This window comes from Mastomys coucha, unplaced genomic scaffold, assembly GCF_008632895.1.
Source record: "Mastomys coucha isolate ucsf_1 unplaced genomic scaffold, UCSF_Mcou_1 pScaffold22, whole genome shotgun sequence".
Lineage (NCBI taxonomy): Eukaryota > Metazoa > Chordata > Mammalia > Rodentia > Muridae > Mastomys > Mastomys coucha.
In genome coordinates, this window is record NW_022196905.1 from 244,118,110 (window position 1) to 244,137,724 (window position 19,615).

General features: G+C 44.3%; 1 protein-coding gene across 6 annotated transcripts in view; it reads left to right on the forward strand.

Moving 5' to 3' along the window:
* The window catches only part of Dus2 (dihydrouridine synthase 2), a 67,262-nt gene that overhangs the window by 32,475 nt on the left and 15,172 nt on the right, over window positions 1-19,615 (forward strand). For 3 of the 6 annotated variants that reach the window (XM_031341259.1, XM_031341260.1, XM_031341258.1), the window contains 7 exons: window positions 5,234-5,279; window positions 8,569-8,660; window positions 10,430-10,473; window positions 12,184-12,244; window positions 14,311-14,358; window positions 18,759-18,824; window positions 18,962-19,032. In XM_031341259.1, coding sequence (XP_031197119.1) covers window positions 5,234-5,279; window positions 8,569-8,660; window positions 10,430-10,473; window positions 12,184-12,244; window positions 14,311-14,358; window positions 18,759-18,824; window positions 18,962-19,032 — 428 coding nt within the window. The remainder of the gene's footprint in view (window positions 1-5,233; window positions 5,280-8,568; window positions 8,661-10,429; window positions 10,474-12,183; window positions 12,245-14,310; window positions 14,359-18,758; window positions 18,825-18,961; window positions 19,033-19,615) is intronic. The other 3 variants (XM_031341262.1, XM_031341261.1, XM_031341263.1) reach the window with 3 other exon arrangements.

Genomic DNA, 19,615 nt, shown 5'->3' on the forward strand with positions numbered 1-19,615 from the left:
AAAAAAAAAAAGAGGGAGGGAGGAAGTATTCACCAGAGAGATTTTTCTTCCTGTCTGTCCATCCTTCCTTCCTTCCTTGTCTCTCCCTCTTTCTCTTTTTCTTTCTTTCTTTCTTCCTTTCTATATTAAAGGTAGGTTTATTGGGAAGTTGTTCTCCCATGGGCGAGTTCACTGGCCCCAAGGACCAAGGCCTTGGAAAAGAGGAGGTTGGGGAAGGAGGGAGAAAGAGAGAAGGAGGCATGTGTGCAGAGAGAGAAGAGGAGAAGCCCTGTTTTATCAAGACAATGTGTTATTGTAACTCAGGATGTCCCCAAACTGTATATATATCTAAGGCTAGCCTTGAAATCTAGATCTTCCTGACTCCAGCCCTCTAGTGCTGTGAGTTCTGGGATTACAGGTATGTGGCTTTTCCAAAAGTTTAAGGCAGAAGGCAGAGGGGATGTTTCTGAATCTAGACTACGGAAACTCACATCCTTATTTTAGGGAAATGTTATAGGAGTTGGTTAGTAAGCAGATCCATAAACCTTCCCATGTTAGAACACACCTAGGTAGGGGGTCTGTCTCCTGAGGTTAGGTGTTTGAGCACCTTCCCATGTTAGAACATGCCTAGGTAGGGAGGAGCCTGTCTCCCGAGGTCAGGCCTTGGGGCACCTGACATTAATACTCTGTCTCTTCAGGTCACTGGGGTGCACAGTGTGTGTTAACTGTAGTTTTTCTTGGCTGGCACCCACCTTTACCTTCTAGAAAAGTTCTTGGGTTTGGAAGAGAAATGGGAAAAGGAACAGTAATGAACCACTGATGTCTCAGCCTGAGGGATGGGGACAAAAAAAAAAAGACCAAATCCCAGGGAAATAAGTAGAATAGGCAGGCTAGCCCCTGACTCCCGACATCTACCTGTCTCTACCTTCCCGAGTGTAGGAATTAAAGGCATGCACTGCCGTGACCAGCAGACAACGGTTACCTTTTCTTTGCTTATGGGGAACCCTACATGCTTCTGCAAAACACTAGAGAGCCGTTGTAGGTCTTCACCAGGGTAGTCCCTTTTTGCCAGCCAGGTTCAGGGGATGATGGATTCTAGGGGCAGCCCCCAGCTTACCTACTGTTCTACTGCATGTCTGTCCAGTTGTGTCCTCCCAGGGTCACGTCAAAGCTCACAGCGAATTGTGTCCCTTTCCATTGGACTTGTGCTTTATATTCTGTCTTCATCGATGAATGGTTGTCAGCTCCATGTCCCATCTCCCTAGTTTTGTTCCTTTAGTAGAAATGTGACGATCCACGGAGTGCTGACACCTTTGTCCCTGCCATGCCCACTTGTAGGTTTCACGTGCTGGAGCAGGCGGTGGTAAGGGCTTCTGCTCCTTTGAGTTGTCAACTCACCTGGGCTCACACTTCTTAGTGTTGCAGTGATGCCCCTGTTTATATATTCACTCCTTTCTTCTGACCTTCCTTTTTCCTGAGATCCCAGAGAGCCAGAGCATGGGCAGTTTTCACTAAGAGATGTAGAATGTAATATGAGGGTGGGGGAGGTATGTATGACCTCCACAGTACAGCGCTTGTCCTACTGTAGTTTGTTCTGCACTACTGGGGCTCATGGAAGCTGTGCAGTGGGCAGTCTGTGTGCTGGGTCCCACAGTGTCAGCTAGTTCCGTGGGCATTCTTGGGGTAGTTCAAGGCCTTTAGAAGTTAGGGGCCCAGGGCCCATGAGCTGATTTTAGTATGGCCTCCTTTTCCTCCTTTCCCTCTCTTCCTTCCCTTCTTCCCATTCTTTCTTCTCTCTTATCTTGAGATAGGGTTGCTGAGGCTAGAGAGGCTATATGGCTGAGAATGACTTCAGTCCTCCTGTCTCCACCTCCCAAGTGCTGGTATTGTATTTGTCAGGGTTCTCCAGAGGAGCAAGACTGAGTGTGTGTGTGTGTGTGTGTGTGTGTGTGTGTGTGTGTGCGCTCACGTGCTTGCACACGTTGTTATTGCTGCTGTTAGAGTGACTTGCAGGCCGAGCATCTCTAAGTATGAGGTTCTCATACTTAGCTGCCAGGCATTTTACCAGGTGGGCCATTGATCTAGCCACTACACCCATTTTTTTGTTTCTGTTGTTTTTGTTTTAATATGGGTGTTGGTGATTGAACTGGGTCATCAAGCTTGCACATCAAGCACTAAGGATGAGCTATTGTCCAAACTTGAAAAGCATGTTTTACCAGTAAATGTGACTAATTCTTTCTTTCAAGGTTCTGCTTAAATTTAGAGTGGAAATTCCACATACTTTGGCCGTTTGATGTGCTCTGTGCTGAAAGAGTTGGTACAAGAAACAAAGAGATTTTTGCTAGAGTAATCAGTCTTTTTGGTTTGTTTTTGTTTTTTGTTTTTTTGAGACAGGGTTTCTCTGTGTAGCCCTGGCTGTCCTGGAACTCACTCTATAGACCAGGCTGGCCTTGAACTCAGAAATCCGTCTGCCTCTGCCTCCCAAGTGCTGGGATTAGGCCCAGCTCTGAGGACAGCAGGGAGAGAAGCAGGTGCATCTCTTGCTGGTTTGGGACCAGAGTCTGAATATTGGGCATGGTACAGTGTGGTTACAGTGCCCCCTGGTGGAGCCAGAGTTGCTCTACAGTTCAGCATCAGTCCAAATTGCCTGGAATCACATAGTTGATCTGTGAGATTACAGAGTCAAGTCAGTTTACCCACTTTGTAGAGAGATACTCCTGTAGTCCAAACAATAAGGAGACACCTGATTTATTTTCTTTGTGTATGTATTGGCTTTTTGAGACAGGGTCTTACAATATTGTAACTGTGTTAGGCCTGCAACTTACTATGTTGGTCAAGTTGGCCAGATTCCCAGGGATCTGCCTGCCTGTTTCCCCGAGTGCTGGGATTAAAGGCAAGCACCACCACATCTAATAAGATTAATTTTCATTTTTATTTTATATATAATGGGTGTTTCCCCTGTACGCCTATCAGTTGTGTGACACTATTCCTGAGGAGATGTGAGCAGATGTCTCTCAGTCTAGATATGGAACCAGCAACAGACCAAGAAGTCCAGCTTGGCAAGCCAGAGCTTTATTGAGGTTATTTATAGGAATAGGGGTGAGGGGTTACTTAAAAAGTAGAAATGACTCAAAAAAGCAAGGCCTGCTCAAGCATGGATGACAAGTCACAAAAGCTGGGGGCTTGGAGCACACTGCACAGCCTGCAAGGAGGCTCACTGTGTCAGAGGGAGCACTTTCCAGGTGGAGCACACTGCACAGCCCCCGGGGACACTCTCCGTGTCGGAGGCAGCACAATCCAGGCAGCTCAGCTGCTCTTCATTTCTTCTAAGCAGTTCTGCTGGTTTCTACTTTCAGGGTGCTTGGCTGATCTGCTTCTTGCTGGCCGCTGGATCTGAACCTCTTCCAAGTGGTTGAGCTGGTCTGAGAGTGTCTCTCAGTGGTCCTTCCTGCTTATATATGCTCAGTTGTGTATATATAGCTCATTGCCTATTCATATATTCATCAGTGGATGTTGGGTTGCTTCTGTCTCTTAGGATTGTGAGAAATGCTGCAAGGATCTCTGAGATCTTTCAACTAGACTATATGCTCAGAGGTGAAGTTTCTGGATCTTTCCCCAGCCCCCTGGTACTGAGCATTGGATCTAGGGCCTCACACACGTAGGCAGGCTACCTTTCCATTTTTAAAGAAAAATTGGGTTGGTGTGATGGTTCAGTGTGATTGTATTTGCTGCTAAGCCTGACAACCTGAATTCCATCTCTGAGTCTCACGTGGTAGGAGAATGGGCTCTCAAAGTGTTTATGATATCCACATGTGCAACACACACACACAGCATATGTGTAACAAATGGATGTAATAAAACAATTTTTAAAATAAGGTGGAGAGCAGTTGAGGAAGACAATTCACATCAATCTCTGGCCTTCCCACACAGCTTCATGGACTAATGCTTCCACACATACATGTACATTCACTCACACAGCATATATACACACTGAATGCTTTCCCACATGCCCACTGTTTGTTTGTTTTTGTTTTTGTTTTTGTTTTTGTTTTTTTTTTTGGCCTATTGGATGTTGACCACCCACCCATTGGGGTACTATAGGATTACCCAAACTTGATTGCGGTTGTTTGTCCAGGACCAAACATTAGAATTTTGATGATTTGAATGTTATAAGGAAAGAATAGACATAGAAAGACATAGAACAAAGCTGGATAGTGGGGGTGGACGCCTTTAATCAGAGGGTAGAGACAGGCAGATCTCTGAGTGCAAGGCCAGCCGGGTCTACAGAGTGAGTTCCACGACAGCCAGGATGACACAGGGAAAACAAAACAAACAAGGAAGGAAGGAAGGGAGACATGCAGACAGACAGATATAGAGCATGGTTACCTACATGTTGATTATATTGAGAGACGCCATATGGAGGCCATTAGGTCCTTTCTTTGGTCATCCCCCCAGTACTCCTATGCATGTGGAGGTACCCACCAGGCCCAGGTTGTGGTTTGCTGAAGCTCATAAGAGGATAGTGTGGGGATGAATATCTCATATGATAGTCTTACTTTTTTCTTTTGAATGCCAGCGGCCATGGCTATAAGCTTCAGACTTGTTTTCGACATCTGCTTAAATACCGAACAAAGCAGAACAGCTGTGGATCCGAGCAAGTTAGCAATCAGGAGACATCACATTTCCCTCCCGTGATAATGCTGGTTTTGAAGATATCTCATTTTTCTCTCTGCCCTGAATCTGCTGGAATATCTTACCCAGGCGTGAGGCACACTGCATTGTTTATACTCAGTGAGCTGAGTAGATTTTTCTCTCCTGTCTTTGTCTCACATCTTCCTCTCTGGGCTTTTATTCTCTAGTTGTAATTTTGCCCCGTTTGTTCCCTGGAGTCTTCACTGCCTGTTCCTTTGTCTTGTAATTGCAGCGGGAGGCTCTTTGGAGTGCTGGAGCTTGAACTGAGTAGTCCTAAGGACATTGTCTTAGTGTCTGTATCCTGGATAATTCTCTTTCCAGCACTCTGAATGGCTTATCCTCTGACAAATACCTCCAGGGTCCTGGAGAAAACAGCAGATTCACGCTAGCTTACCCAGGGTCTTGCTTGCCATGCTTAGTTGTAGGGGATAGCACAAGGTGTCCCAAAGCCATGATTTGTTGTCAGTAGTGTGGTTGCTGGCTAAACAGTGGTCATCAGGAATGTAATGAAGAGCTGCAGTCTGTGTCCAAGACTAACAAGTGTCTTCTGATTCCTCTGCAGGAACTAATTGACCTGAAGATGCTCCAGTGCAAGCGAGTTGTAAATGGTGAGTCCAGCACTGGCCTTGGGATTTTGTGTGTGTCCAGCTGGCTCGAGCAGGCCTGTGACTGCCCGTGCCCAGGATCCTTCCCTGTTGTATTATGAATTGCATAGATCATGTGCTCCTTTTGTTGTATTTGGCATGGGTCCCCGACTCTCAGGAGGGAGATCACTGCAAATTGCATGAGGTTTTTATTGCCAGTGTACTGGGGTCATCCTGCATTCAGAGCAAAGGCGACCACGAAGGGACAAAAGCACACACTTTTTATACCTTCCCAGTACATAGGTTTACAGCATGAGTTGGTTATCTCTCATTGGTGGAGCCCATTGTCTTTTGTTTCCATTGATCTCTGTGCCCCAGGTGAGGAGGAGATACCTGTTGCATGTAGGAGGGGTAGGGAGGAGATCCACCCTCCCCGGGACATTTCCTGGAACAGGGCATTTCTTGGGGATGGGTGTTTGCTCTGTAAACCTTTCTGAAGCTCTGTCTTTAGGCTAAATGGACATTCCTTGTTCCTTGGTATTTTTATGAGGTGTCCCTATTTGCTCAATTCTTACACTTTAGTCATTGTTCTTCAGATGCAGTGACAAGTGCCACGCTTGCGGGTCAGAGGTGCAGTTCATTGATAGAGTGCTTGCCTAACATGTTTAAAACATTTGGATTAAGCCACCACTTTAATCCCAGCACTTGGGAGGTAGAGGCAAGAGGATTTCTGAGTTCAAGGCCAGCCCGGTCTACAGAGTGAGTTCCAGGACAGCCAGGGCTACACAGAGAATCCTTGTCTCGAAAAGCCAACGAAACAAACAAACAAACAAACAAAACCCCAAAACAACAACAAAAATAATTAAGAATAAGAGCCAAGAATGGTGGTGCACACTTTAATCCTGGGTAGAGGCAGGAATATCTTTGTGAATTTGAGTCCAGTTGGTCTATGTAGCCAGCTCTAGGATATCAAGACTACATAGAGAACACACACACACAAAGAGAGAGTAGATGGGATATGAGATATGATTAACTTATGTGTAGTTATGTATTGTGCAGTTGTGGAACCAGCAGCCCCAAGGAGATACAAAATGGACTTAGTACCAGGTTTGCTCTCCTGTAGTTTCAGCATTGGGAGCTGAAAGCAGGAAGACCAGGAGTTCACGGCAAGTTCAAAGCCACCGTGGGCTATTTGAAACCTCTTTAGAGAAATCTAGCCAAGGGGTTGTAGAGGTAGGAATTACCCTCCCCGCCCCACCTGGTACCGACATGGTGGATAACAACAGTCTGACACCCACTTCTGGACCCTGAGGGTACTGCATGCACATGGTACATAGGCATGCATACAGACAAAACACCACCTGTACATATAAAAAAATTATTAAACAAGTCAAATCACACCGAATTAGATTTCTTTAGGCCTCTGATTACATTTTTATCAGTTGATCAGCATATAACTTGTTTTATGTGCCAGCCTGGTCTACAGAGTGAGTTCCAGGACAGCCAGAGCTATTCAGAGAAACTCTGTCTTGAAAAACCAAAAAACAAAACAAAACAAAACTTGTTTTATGTGTGTTACTATTGTACTCATATATATCATAGCCAATATCAGTAAGTATAATTTCATGCCTGAAAAAAGGTTAACTAGGGCTAGGGATGCAGGTCCGTGGTAGAATATTCGCCTAGCATGTGGGAGGTCATTGAGAAAGAAAAGAAAGTTGCAAGGTATGAGATATACCTTTAGTTCTACCATTTGGAAGGCAGAGGCAGGAAGGTTCCGGCTTCAAGACTTGGGCTACATAATTTCTAATACATGTGTTTTGTCCATTAAGCTCATGTCAGCTTTTTTTTTTATTATTAGAAATTATATTTGAGAAGTAGACAATGGGTCAGTGGTTAAGAGCACTGGCTGCTCTTGCAGGGGACCAGGTTCAATTTTTAGTGTCCTCATGGCAGCTCACAAACCATCTCTAACTCCAGTCCCAGGAGACCCAATGTTCTCTCTGGCCTTTGAGAGCAGCAGGCACACAAGTGGTGCACAGATAAACATGCAAGCAAGAAACGCAGACCCATAAAATAAAATGATTTTTTTTAATGATAAAGAAACAGTGTTAGAAATACTATATAGCACTTTATCACTATGTCTAGAGCTGTTCATTCATTCATTCATTCATTTATCTTTAATCAAGGTTTCTCTATGTAGCCCTGACTGTCCTGGAACTCACTCTAGAGCAGCTGTCCTGAAACTCAGAGATCCACCTGCCTCTGCCTCCCAAGTACTGGGATTAAAGGCATGTAACATCCCCCCACCCCCAATGCTTAGGGTCTAGTTAAATAATGACAGTAACTGCCGGGCAGTGGCCCAGCAGTGGTGGCGCACACCTTTAATCCCAGCACTTGGGAGGCAGAGGCAGGCAGATTTCTGAGTTCAAGGCCAGCCTGGTCTACAGAGTGAGTTCCAGGACAGCCAAGGCTACACAGAGAAACCCTGTTTCGAAAAACAAAAAACAAAAACAAAAAAAAGAAAGAAAAAGAAAAAAAGAAATGCAGTATGACCTCTTTTTTTTTGGGGGGGGGACAGGGTCTCATGAAGCCTAGTCTGGCATTGAACTCATTGTGTAGCTGAAGATTAGTCTGAACTCCTGATCCTCCTCCCTCAGCCTTCCCGGGGTAGGCTTACCAGGGTGCACTGTTATGCCTAGCTCTGACACATACGATATGATAGTGTCACTATGAAAACAAACATGAGTATCCCCTTGTTTGACCTCAGCTGGGAAAGTGACTCAACTTTTTTTTTCATACTTTATCCGTCTATGAAGAACTATTGATTTGCATATCATAAATGAATTTCAATAGATAAGTGAATTTGCAAATATTGCAAGATCAGGTAATAGAGAAGGCCAAGTGAGGTGCAGCCAGCCTCCACTCATCATGGTGCCCGGGCACTGTGCAGCTAAGATGTGATAGCTTTGCTGAAACCTTAGAGCACTGCTTTCTAGAGCAGTTTGGGCTCAGGTTTCATATATGTCCCTTTCTCCCAGCTAAAATGCCAATAGCATTTTAAATTGCAGAATAGTAACTATAAACATGTCACTTAGCAAATAATTGTAAAGCGAGCCACATCACTCTAAAAGCAGACCATCTTTAGCAACCCAGAAGCTTTCCAGGAACCTATTTATGTCTTTTAAGAATATATATCTAGGATCCACTCTCTTCCCTCTCCAGGTTGTAGTCTTGTTGTGGCCTCCAGGGTTCAGGCTGGCTGGAACTTGCATCTTAATGGTGTGGTCCATGTGCTTGTGTTTTCATGCAGAGGTGCTCAGCACAGTGGACTTTGTGGCTCCTGATGACCGAGTAGTCTTTCGTACATGTGAAAGAGAACAGAACAGGGTGGTCTTCCAAATGGTAAGAGACACCTCCCATTCCAGTGTTTAGTGTGGTCCCTGGAAGTTCCTAATTCCCGCTATGTCTGCCAGGACTGAATGCCTGTACCATACTGTACAATGGTGGCATCCTATGATTGGCTTGAATGTTTTTCAGAGATTCGTTCTTGATTGGATATCCTGTTGGGGTCTGTAGAAATTAAGTTGTTGCAGTTAGTTCGATACCTGCAGTCTCAAACTTATTTAATTTTCTTTTCTTTTTTTCATTTTCAAGACAGAGTTTCTCTGTGTAGCCCTGGCTGTCCTGTAAGTCCCTCTGCAGACCAGGCTAACCTTGAACTCAGAGATCTACCTGCCTCTGCCTCCCAAGTCTTGGGATTGAAGGCATGCTTGGCTAGACTTAGATTTTCTTTCTTTTTTTTTTTTTTTAAAGATTTATTTATTATATGTGAGTACACTATAGCTGTTTTCAGACACACTAGAAGAGGGCATCTGATCATTAGAGATGGTTGTGAACCACCATGTGGTTGCTGGGATTTGAACTCAGGACATTTGGAAGATCAGTCAGTGCTCTTAACCGCTGAGCCATCTCTCCAGCCCCTAGACTTAGATTTTCTAAAGAGAAATTGGGGAAGATTTTTTTTTGTTACAGATATAATTATAAGATAGCTTTCTCTCTTGGTATCTTTTTTTTTCTTTTTTCCTTTTGTGGTTTTTTTTTTTTTTGAGCCAAGGTTTCTCTGTATAGCCCTGACTGTCTAGTAACTTAACCATACACCAAACTGGCCTTGAATTCAGAGATCCACCTGACTCTGCCTCTCAACTGTTGAGATTAAAGGCGTGCACCACCACCACCAAGCTAGCTTTTCTCTCTTACTTTAGACAAAGCTTAGTGTTTTTTAGGAATAGTTCCTGAATGACATTTAGGTCCTTTTAAAATTTGGTAACAATGGATAGACAAAATAAATGGCATAATGTTAATTGTAGAATTTGAATGATAGGTATCTGAATATGTGCTATATTTTTTTTTTTACTTTTTAAAAATTTTTTTGGTGTGTGTATGTGTGCGTGTAAGTCAGAAGCTGTTTGGTATCTTCTTTCTTTTCTCTCCACTCTGTTGACTGAGGCACGGTCTCTTGCTGATTTGGCTAGTCTAGCAGGCCAGCTTGCTCCAGAGATCCTCTGTTTCTGTCCCATGACCACTGAGATTATAGACTGCCACTTCTGTCCATTTTTTAAAATAAAATTTTATTGCATTACATGTATGTAAACACGCTTGTGCTATAGTGTGTATGTAGAGGTAAGGGGATAACTTGCAGGAGTCAGTTCTCCTGCCTTCTGTGTCCCAGTGATTGATCTCAAGACAGCATTCTTGGCAGAAAGTCTTTTCCTACTGAGCTGTCTTGCTGGCCCCCGCCTGGTTTTTATGTGGGCTCCAGTGCTCTGAACTCTGACCTTCATGCTTGTGTAGCAAGTACTTTATTTACCAAGCCACCTCTCCAGCCTTTCAATATTTGAAAGTAACCATGATGTTAATGAGATTGTCTAGGCCTTCCAAGCCCATCTTTTTCCGTTGTTGGTGAGTCTAGTGTACTGGTCTCTTAAGAAACAAGCAAACAAACAAAAACTGCTAAGTCACTGATTCAGCCCCAAATGGGCCTGACTCCTATACTTGCCGGGATGTGTATATGCATATATGCATGTATGTGTGTGTAAGATGCCCATAGGTGTGTTTGTCTACATGTGTGCACTTGTGTCAAGACAGGTTGATGTAGCTTCTTGTGTTCCCAGGGGACTGCAGACGCAGAGCGAGCCCTTGCTGTGGCCCGGCTTGTGTAAGTTCTTCCCTCCTTGGGATGCCTTGTCTCTTCCATAAGCTCTGAGACCTTCATGTCAGTAGCAGCCTGTCTTTTGCTTCTTAGCCCCATACTTTCTTTTTCAGGAGAAGGGTGTTGGGTTTCTTTTTCTGTGGTATCTGAAGGCTAGCCTGGGACTCCTGGATACCCGCTGTGGTTCTATCCCAGAGATCCTCTGTATATATGGGTCTATCCCAGAGATCCTCTGTATATATGGGTCTATCCCAGAGATCCTCTGTATATATGGGTCTATCCCAGAGATCCTCTGTATATATGGGTCTATCCCAGAGATCCTCTATGTGGAGCTCTCCTTTTAGTGTTTATTCATGGGTTTCCTTTTCCAGGGATTCCTCTAGGAGTCTGCAGCTTTACCCTCATGAAGTGTAGATAAGATGGATTCCTTCCAGAGTTAGCGGTCAGGGGGACCCATGGTGAGGTGGTGGCCTTTGGAGTCAAAGCAGAGCTCAATTGGAGTTCAGGCTTTGCAGTTTGGTCACTGTGTGAACTTAGGTCACAGTCTTAGTTAGGGTTTCCATTGCTGTGAAGAGACACTATGACCAACAAAACTCTTACAAGACAAACCTATAACTGGGGCTAGCTTACAGAGGTTCAGTTTGGTGTCATCATGGAGGGAAACATGGTAGCATCCAGACAAACATGGTGATCTAGAAGGAACTAAGGGTTCTACACGGTGATCCAAAGGCAGCCAGGAGAGTGATTCTTCTGCAGTGTGTGGGGCTTAAGCATAGGACCTCAGAGCCCACCCCCAACAAGTCTACACCTTCTCCAACAAGGCCATAGCTCCTAATAGTGTTACTTCCCATGGACCAAGCTTATTCAGACCACCACAATAACTTACCTAATATCACTGAGAACTTGGTTCTCATCCTTATAAAATGATGTCTATCAATCTCTGACATTATAGGAAACAGCAAATGAAATAATGCATGTTATATCTTTGCAACATGTGGCTCATCATCATATTAGTTTTTGTTACTGATGACAGTGAAAGTAAGAAAGAACTCGGACCTTAACTGCTGCAAACCAGACTGCTATAAACCAGTGGATGAAGTGGAGATCTTTTCTGTATCAAAGAATTCTTTGGAGTAAGCCAGTTGTGCAGCTCAGCAAATGAAGCCAGCCTAATGCAACTACTAGCTGCTGCTGCTCCTTTTCCTCACCCCCCCCTTCTCTTCCTCCTCCTCCTCTTTTTCTATCTTCTGTAGCCCAGGCTGGCTCAAATATGTGATCTTCCTGTCCCCAGTTTCTAAGTTCTGGGATTGCATATGTCCCACCACACCTGGCTCAGTTTAGTAACTTTTGCAGAAGATATGCTGTGCAGTGGGCTCTGTGCTCACACCACCTTTCTACACTGACAAATGGCTTCCACTTCCCCAGTTAAAACAGCCCTAGGATGGAGTTCAGGGTCACTCAGTATTTGAAATACCTGACATGGCACTGACACGATGTGTATTTGTTATGTCTTTCTTCTGGAGCTCTGCTCAGGGGAGGCAGTTGTAGTTGGGGAAAGGACTGTGTTTCTGATTATCACCTTTTGTCACTGAGAATTAGTGTGTTTCACAGGCCCAGGAGGCTGAGGAGATTCAGGAGCCCAGAACCCTTTACCTTCATCTACTTTCTTCCCTCAGGTAGAGTGTTTACCTCCTTTTCTCTTTTATGCTTTTCCAGAGAAAATGATGTAGCTGGTATTGATGTCAACATGGGCTGTCCAAAAGAGTATTCCACCAAGGTAAAAGATTTACTTATATTCCTTAGAATTATTCTGTGCAAATTAAGTGAGGCCAACCATTTATAGTGCCTGGCTCTGGGCTAGTTCCTGTGCTGGATTAGGAAAATGCTCAAAAGGATGTTATTAGGCTAGATATGATGGCCCACACTTGTAATCTGAATTTGCAAAGGCTGAGGCAGGAGGATAATGCATTGGAAGCTAGTTACAGGATAACCTTGAACTTCTTTTTCTTTCTTTCTTTCTTTTTTTTTCTTTTTTTCCGAGACAGGGTTTCTCTTTGTAGCCCTGGCTGTCCTGGAACTCACTCTGTAGACCAGGCTGGCCTCAGAACTCAGAAATCCACCTGTCTCTGCCTCCCAAGTGCTGGGATTAAAGGCGTGTGCCACCATTGCCTGGCGACCTTGAATTTCTTATCTACTAGGTTTTATTTCCCAAATGCTGGGATTACAGATGTTGTTCTCATATTTAGATTTATGATATGCTAGATTGAGTCCAGGACTTCACTAAGTAAGTTGAGCTGTAATGCAGCCCATTTACTTTATTCCTAATGAATTCAGACTTTTGCAGATCCTATGGATCAGCAAATTGGTTCAGTGGGCAAAAGTGCTTGCCACACATGCCTTATGGTATGAATTCAATCTCTGAATCTCACTGTAGAGGACACAATCAACTCCTAAAAGTTGTCCTCTGACCTCCACATGTTCTCTGTGGGATGTGCTCTCTCACACACCATACATACCCACAGTAGAAGCAAATAAAATTGAATTTATAATGATCTTCCCTCAAGGGCTAAAGAAGTGACAGTAGTTCCTAGAACCCAAGTCAAGTTCTAGGAACTTGAGACCTGAACCCTCTGGGCTCTAAAGGTTTGCCCACACATGTGGCATACACACGCACACAAACATATATATTTGAGAAAAAAATTCCCTTTTCTATGACAACTATAATGTCAGCACTCATCCAGTGTTATATAACATGATCCTGTATCAACAAAACCAACACAAAGTCATTCATAATATTGTCTAGTACTTCAGAAATATAGACAGTTATGAAAATTATTGGTAAATAAGCCTATTGTCAAGAGACAACCTTGGGCAGGAGTGATGGCTCAGCAGGTAAGGGCACTTATCACCAAGCCTAATTACTTGAGTTTAAACCCCAGAACCTGCATGCAGAAGGAGAGACCTGACTCCCATCTGTACACATATACATACACACACAAATAAATAAACGTTAAGAAGTTTTAAAACAGCACTTGGGAGGCAGAGGCAGGCGGATTTCTGAGTTCGAGTCCAGCCTGGTCTACAGAGTGAGTTCCAGGACAGCCAGGGATACACAGAGAAAACCTGTCTCGAAAAAAAAAAAAGTTTTAAAACAGGGCTGGAGAGATGGTTCAGTGGTTAAGAGCACTGATGGCTCTTCCAGAGGTCCTGAGTTCAATTTCCAGCAACCACATGGTGGCTCACAACAGTCTGTAAGGGAATAGATTCTCTCTTCTGGTGTGCCTGAAGACAGCTACAGTGTACTCATACATGAAATAAATAATTCTTTAAAATAAGTTCTGTGACTTGGTGGACCATCATTTGCTGGATTTTTTTTTTTTTTTTTTGATACAGGACATATCTGTGCAGTGCAAGCTAGCTGTGAACTCAGCACTATGCAGTGGAGGCTGGCCTCAATCTCCTGATTTTCCCGACTCAGCCTCTTGAGTATGAGTGCCACACTGCTCAGGGGACTCCTTGTTCTATCTAAGGGCACAGTGGTGGGCTCAGTTTGCTGTGACTCTGAGATTTTTATGAGGATATAAAGTTCTAAAAAAATAATATCTGTAGTGCCCATTTCTAGGTGGATACGTGGTTTTGCAAAAATGGTCAGAATGATAGCTGTTGGGATCCGTCACATTCTGATTCCTGATGGGGTGTGTGGTGTGCACAGACAATGCTACCTTCCTACCTGCTTAGGGAAATGCCAGTTCCAATGGGCCTTAGATACCTTGTTGCTACACTGTTGCCACACTGCGGTTGGGCGTCTTCTTCAATAAAAGCCTTCTGTGTTCTTCTCCTTAGGGAGGAATGGGAGCCGCCCTGCTGTCAGACCCAGACAAGATTGAGAAGGTGAGTGACAGTAGGGTCCTCAAAATGCGCTGTCACTTAGAGTTCTCTAAAATGTCTCTCCCCCTTTGTCCAGATTTACTTAAGTCTGCCTAGATTCTCTATTTTGGGCCCAGAGAAAATGTCTTTAAATTTATTTATTTTTATGTATTATGGGTGGTTTGCCTGCCTACATGCCTGCACCGTATACACGCAATGGCTGAAGAGATCATTGGATACCTGGGAGATGGATACCATAGCAGGTTGTGAACTACCTGCTATGGGTGCTGGGAACGGAACTCCAGTCCTCTGCATAGGACTCTATGCATATCAAAATCTCTCCAGCCGTGACCTGGAAAATTTAAAAACCTAATTTTGATATACAGCTAGATTTTGGAACTCTTCAGTCAGACTTCAGTGCTCTCAAGTTCTGTAAAAGTCTATAGATGGGGACATGTCATCTAAGAGCCACAGGGCCTGAGAATTCAGATATGGCCTCCTGTGTATTGCTACTTTCCCTTCCAGGGTGATCTGAGAGCAGACAGCAGACCACTGTGGGTCAGAGCGGGCTCCAAAGTCTGTGTAGATGGACAGGCCTTTCCTAGGGACTGGGTGAGAGTGGCAGGGTGTCCCCTGCATGTGGATCATGTGGATAGTGTATACCACAGGTCACTTCCCATCCCTTGCTCCCCAACCTTTCTTTTTTGAGATGGGGTCTTGTTATATGATTCTGGCTAGCCTGGTACTTGCTAGGTAGTCTGGATTGGCCTTGGACAATGAGCAATACTCCTGCCTCAGCCTCTCAAGTCCTGAGATTATAGTTGTGTACCATAATGCCCTTTGAGAGCAGCCCAGGCCAGGATTACTTGAGGCCAGCTGAAGTTAGTCTCCCCTTGTGTCCCTCCTTTAGAGAGTATATAAATGGGCTTAAATGAGGACCAGGAGATAGGCTGGCATTTCATACTGTATTAGTCAGGGTTCTCTAGAGTCATAGAACTTATGGTAGTTTCTATATAGTAAGGGAATTTGTTGATGACTTAGTCTGTAGTCCAACTCCCAACAATGGTCAGCAGCAGTTGTAAATGGAAGTCCAAGGATCTAGCAGTTGCTCAGTCCCACAGGGCAAGCAGGCGAAGCAGAGGGAGAGAGCCTTCCTTCTTCTGATGTCCTTGTATAGGTCTCTAACAAAAGGTGTGGCCCATATTAAAGGTGTGTGCCACCACACCTTTAATCCCAGATGACCTTGAATTTGGAGATCATCCTGTCTTAATCTAGGATTCATAGCCACTTGCTTCAAGATCTCCATGCCAAGGTCCAGGTCAGAAACTTGTATCTCTCAGCCTCCAGATAGGCCCACAGGTGAGCCCTCCAATTCTGGATTGTAGTTCATTCCAGATAGAGTCAAGTTGACAGCCAGGAATGGCCACCACAGATACCTAATACTGAGGACTGCCAAGGCATGTGCTGATGACAGCTGGCTATAGGACAACTTTTCTCCCCCTAATTCACCAGCTCTGAAGTTGGCTTTGTCTGCCATACAATTGGAAGAGGGTCTTAAGCAATTTCCTCTTGTCTCCCTGTGTTTTGTTTGGCTTTGGTCTTTTGAGACAAGGTCTTAGTCCAACTTGACATTGAATCCCCAACGCTCCAGCCTCCTCCTCCCAACTACTGGGATTTCAAATGTACATGTACAACATCCAATTCAGTTTCTATAAACTATTCTATATTTGTCTGTTAAATTCATTTTTAGGTTCTTGTTTTTAACCTGACTATTTAGGATTTTTCTTTTCTTTTTCTCTCTCTCTTTTTTTAAAAGATATATTTATTTTATGTAAATACACTGTAGCTGTCTTCAGATACCCCAGAAGAGGACATCAGATCTCATTACAGATGGTTGTGAGCCACCATGTGGTTGCTGGGATTTGAACTCAGGACCTTCAGAAGAGCAGTCTGCTGAGCCATCTCTCCAGCTCCGGATTTTTCTTTTCAAATATTTATTTATTTATTTTATATGAGAGCTCTGTCTGCATGTATACCTCCATGCTGGAAAAGGACATCAGATCACATTACAGATGGTTGTGAACCACCATGTAATTGCTGGGAATTGAACTAATGTGGGATTGATTGATTGATTGATTTGTGTGTTTTGAGATAAGGTCTCGTGTAGTCTGGGCTGGCTTTCTCCTCCTTATGATTCAAGAAGGACCTTGAACTCCTCCTCCACCTGCCTCTACTTCCCAAGTGCTGAGGCATGTGCCACCATGCCTAGCTAGAGTGAAAGTTTTTCTGATGGATTCTCATGGGCCTGGCAGTGTTTCCTTCCTTAAAGTACAGATGTCCCTTTAAGGCTTTCCAGGATGACTCTGGGCAATCAGGTCTAGTCTACTGTTTGAGGCAGCACCTGGAGAGTATTCCTGCCCTCCTGGCCAGCAGGGAGGGTCTTGTGGGTGAGCTGTTGACCTTTCAACAGTTTCTTAACCTTAGCTCTTAGATAAGACCTGTTTTACTGTAACTGGCTCTCTGCTGCCCTCATCTGTCTAGAATTAAGGTAACCCTAAGTCCTCATGCTTATCTGGCAGCTGTTGCCTAGGAGACAACATTTGCAGGTTAGGAGTCCAGTGTTTGAGATCACCTTGTGGTTGTGAGCCACCATGTGGTTGCTGGGAATTAAACTTAGGACCTCTGGAAGAGCAGTCAGTGCTCTTAACTGTTGAGCCATCTCTCCAACCCTTTTTTATACTTTTATCCCTCAGTCAGGCTGCCTAAGTGTTCAACATGCTGTTCAACATGAGCCTCAGTTTGACCTTTAAACTTTGTATGACAGGGGGAGGAACAGATAGCAGGGTGGAGGCAGTTCTTATGTGGGGGCAATTCACACAGGCACACTGTCAGCACACTTCTAATGCCCTCCCTCTTACAGCCCCTTTCCTTCCCCTGGGAAGCCACCATAGCATTTGCTGGTAGCCAGTGGCCTGAGATTTTTGATACAGGAAGAAGATAGCAATGCCACAGACATCCAGGCCCATTTGTGTCTCTCTTGATCTCTGATTCTCATGTTGCCATGTCATACTGACTCCTTGACTACTTTCCCATGTTATGTCTTGTTCTTTGTTTGCAACCTTTCCTAATTGTTATATAAGAGGCATTTAAAAACATGTTGGGGATGGCGAGATGGCTCAGCGGGTAAGAGCACGGACTGCTCTTCCAAAGGTCCTGAGTTCGGATCCCAGCAACCACATGGTGGCTCACAACCCGTAAAGAGATCTGACGTGTGTCTGAAGACAGCTACAGTGAATTATACCAGAGCAAGCAGACCAGAGCGAGTAGGGCCGGCAGAGGTCCTGAGTTCAATTCCCAGCAGCTACATACATGATAGCTCACAGCCATCTGTACAGCTACAGTGTACTCATACACATAAAATAAAATAAATCTTAAAAAAATAACATGTTGAATGTGTTATATTTTCCTTTTCCAGTTTATATATTTGTGTATCTGATTTTTCAAAAGAGGAGGATTCATGAGGACAGAGCCTAGGCCCCTAAAGACCTTTCTTGCTCATTCTAGTTCTTGGGCTGACACCCAGGGTCTATTCCCTTTACTCGGAAAAGAAGCTGTCAGTTGCTGGGCAGTGGTGGTGCATGCCTTTGATCCCAGCACTTGAGAGGCAGAGGCAGATGAATCTGAGAATTGAAAGATTAGACTGGTCTACAGAGTAAGTTCTAGGACAGTCGGGACTACTCAGAGATACCCTATCTTACAAAAAAAAAAAAAAGGTTAGGCAGTAGTGGCACACATCTTTAATCCCAGCACTTGGGAGGCAGAGGCAAGCGGATTTCTGAGTTCGAGGCCAGCCTGGACTACAGAATGAGTTCCAGGACAGCCGGGGATACACAGGGAAAAGAAAAAGAATTAAAAAAAAAAAAGAGCTGTTAGTCATATGTTATAAACAGGACTAGGCCCCAGGGTTATATTCGGTGTGTTGGGCAATGATTTTGAAAACACAGGTTTCTAAGCTCTGTCCCTAGAGAACTGTTCAGGAACTAATGTGGTAAGATCTAAGAGTTTGTGTTATTTAAGCTCTCCAGGTAATTCTGATATTTTTCCTGGCAAAGAGTCACTGTGTTCCACACAGGACTGCATGCAGTTCATTCACTTACCTCTTCATTCAGTGTATTTAACTTACAGATACACATACACACACACACACACACACACACACACACACACACCAGGCAAGGACTTACTAGCAGTGAAATTTTAGCACAGAACAGAAGCTCATGAAATTTACAGGTAAATGCATATGATAGATAATAGCAAGTGCTGTTCCTCTACTGGTGTGCTTGGGTCTTGTAGGAATGTTAATTATTTTGAGCAGTGTGGTGATTTGTTCCAGACAGACAGATGTTCCCGTCTACTCTTTGCAGATTCTCAGCACTCTTGTTAAAGGAACACACAGGCCTGTGACCTGTAAAATCCGAATCCTGCCCTCGGTAAGACTGTAGCATTTGAAGGTCTGTTTTCTCGGGTGGTGTTGGGTCTGTTGGTGAAACTGAGCTGGTTCTAGGAGTTAGAAGCTCCTTCCATGGGTTCTTGTTGACCACTTTGTGCTGTAATCTTTCTTACCCAGCTAGAAGATACCCTGAACCTTGTGAAGCGGATAGAAAGGACTGGCATTTCTGCCATTGCAGTTCATGGGAGGTGAGTGACTGACTGGCAGGGAGATTCCTCACAGTCACTCAATGGACCCTACGTGACAAACAGCTTCACTGTGTATTTAGGCTAGGTCTCTGATAACCTATGAATCCAGAGAACATTTAAACTCTGCATAGGTTTGTGTTTGTTCATTCATTGAGTACTTTCTGATGCTAGATACAAACTTCAGGCATTAGAAACACAAGAGAAGGAGACAGAACCTGCCTGCAGGATGTGTAAGTGGTTCAAGTTGTGCAGTGTGCTTAAAATTCTATCAGATAGCCAGGAAGTGGTAGAATTAAAAAAATATAAATCTCAGGGTTTTTTTCTCTTTCCTTCTACCTTCCCTCCCTCCCTCCTTCCTTTTCTTCCTTCCCTCCCTCCTTCCTTCCTTTTCTTCCTTCCCTCCCTACCTCCTTCCTTTTCTTCCTTCCCTCCCTACCTCCTTCCCTTCCTTCCTTCCTTCCCTCCTTCTTTCCCTCCTTCCCTTTCTTCCTTCCTTCCCTCTCTCCCTCCTTTCCTTCCTTCCTTCCTTCCCTCCTTCCCACCTTCCTTTTCTCCCTTCCTTCCCTCCCTCCCTTCCTCCTTC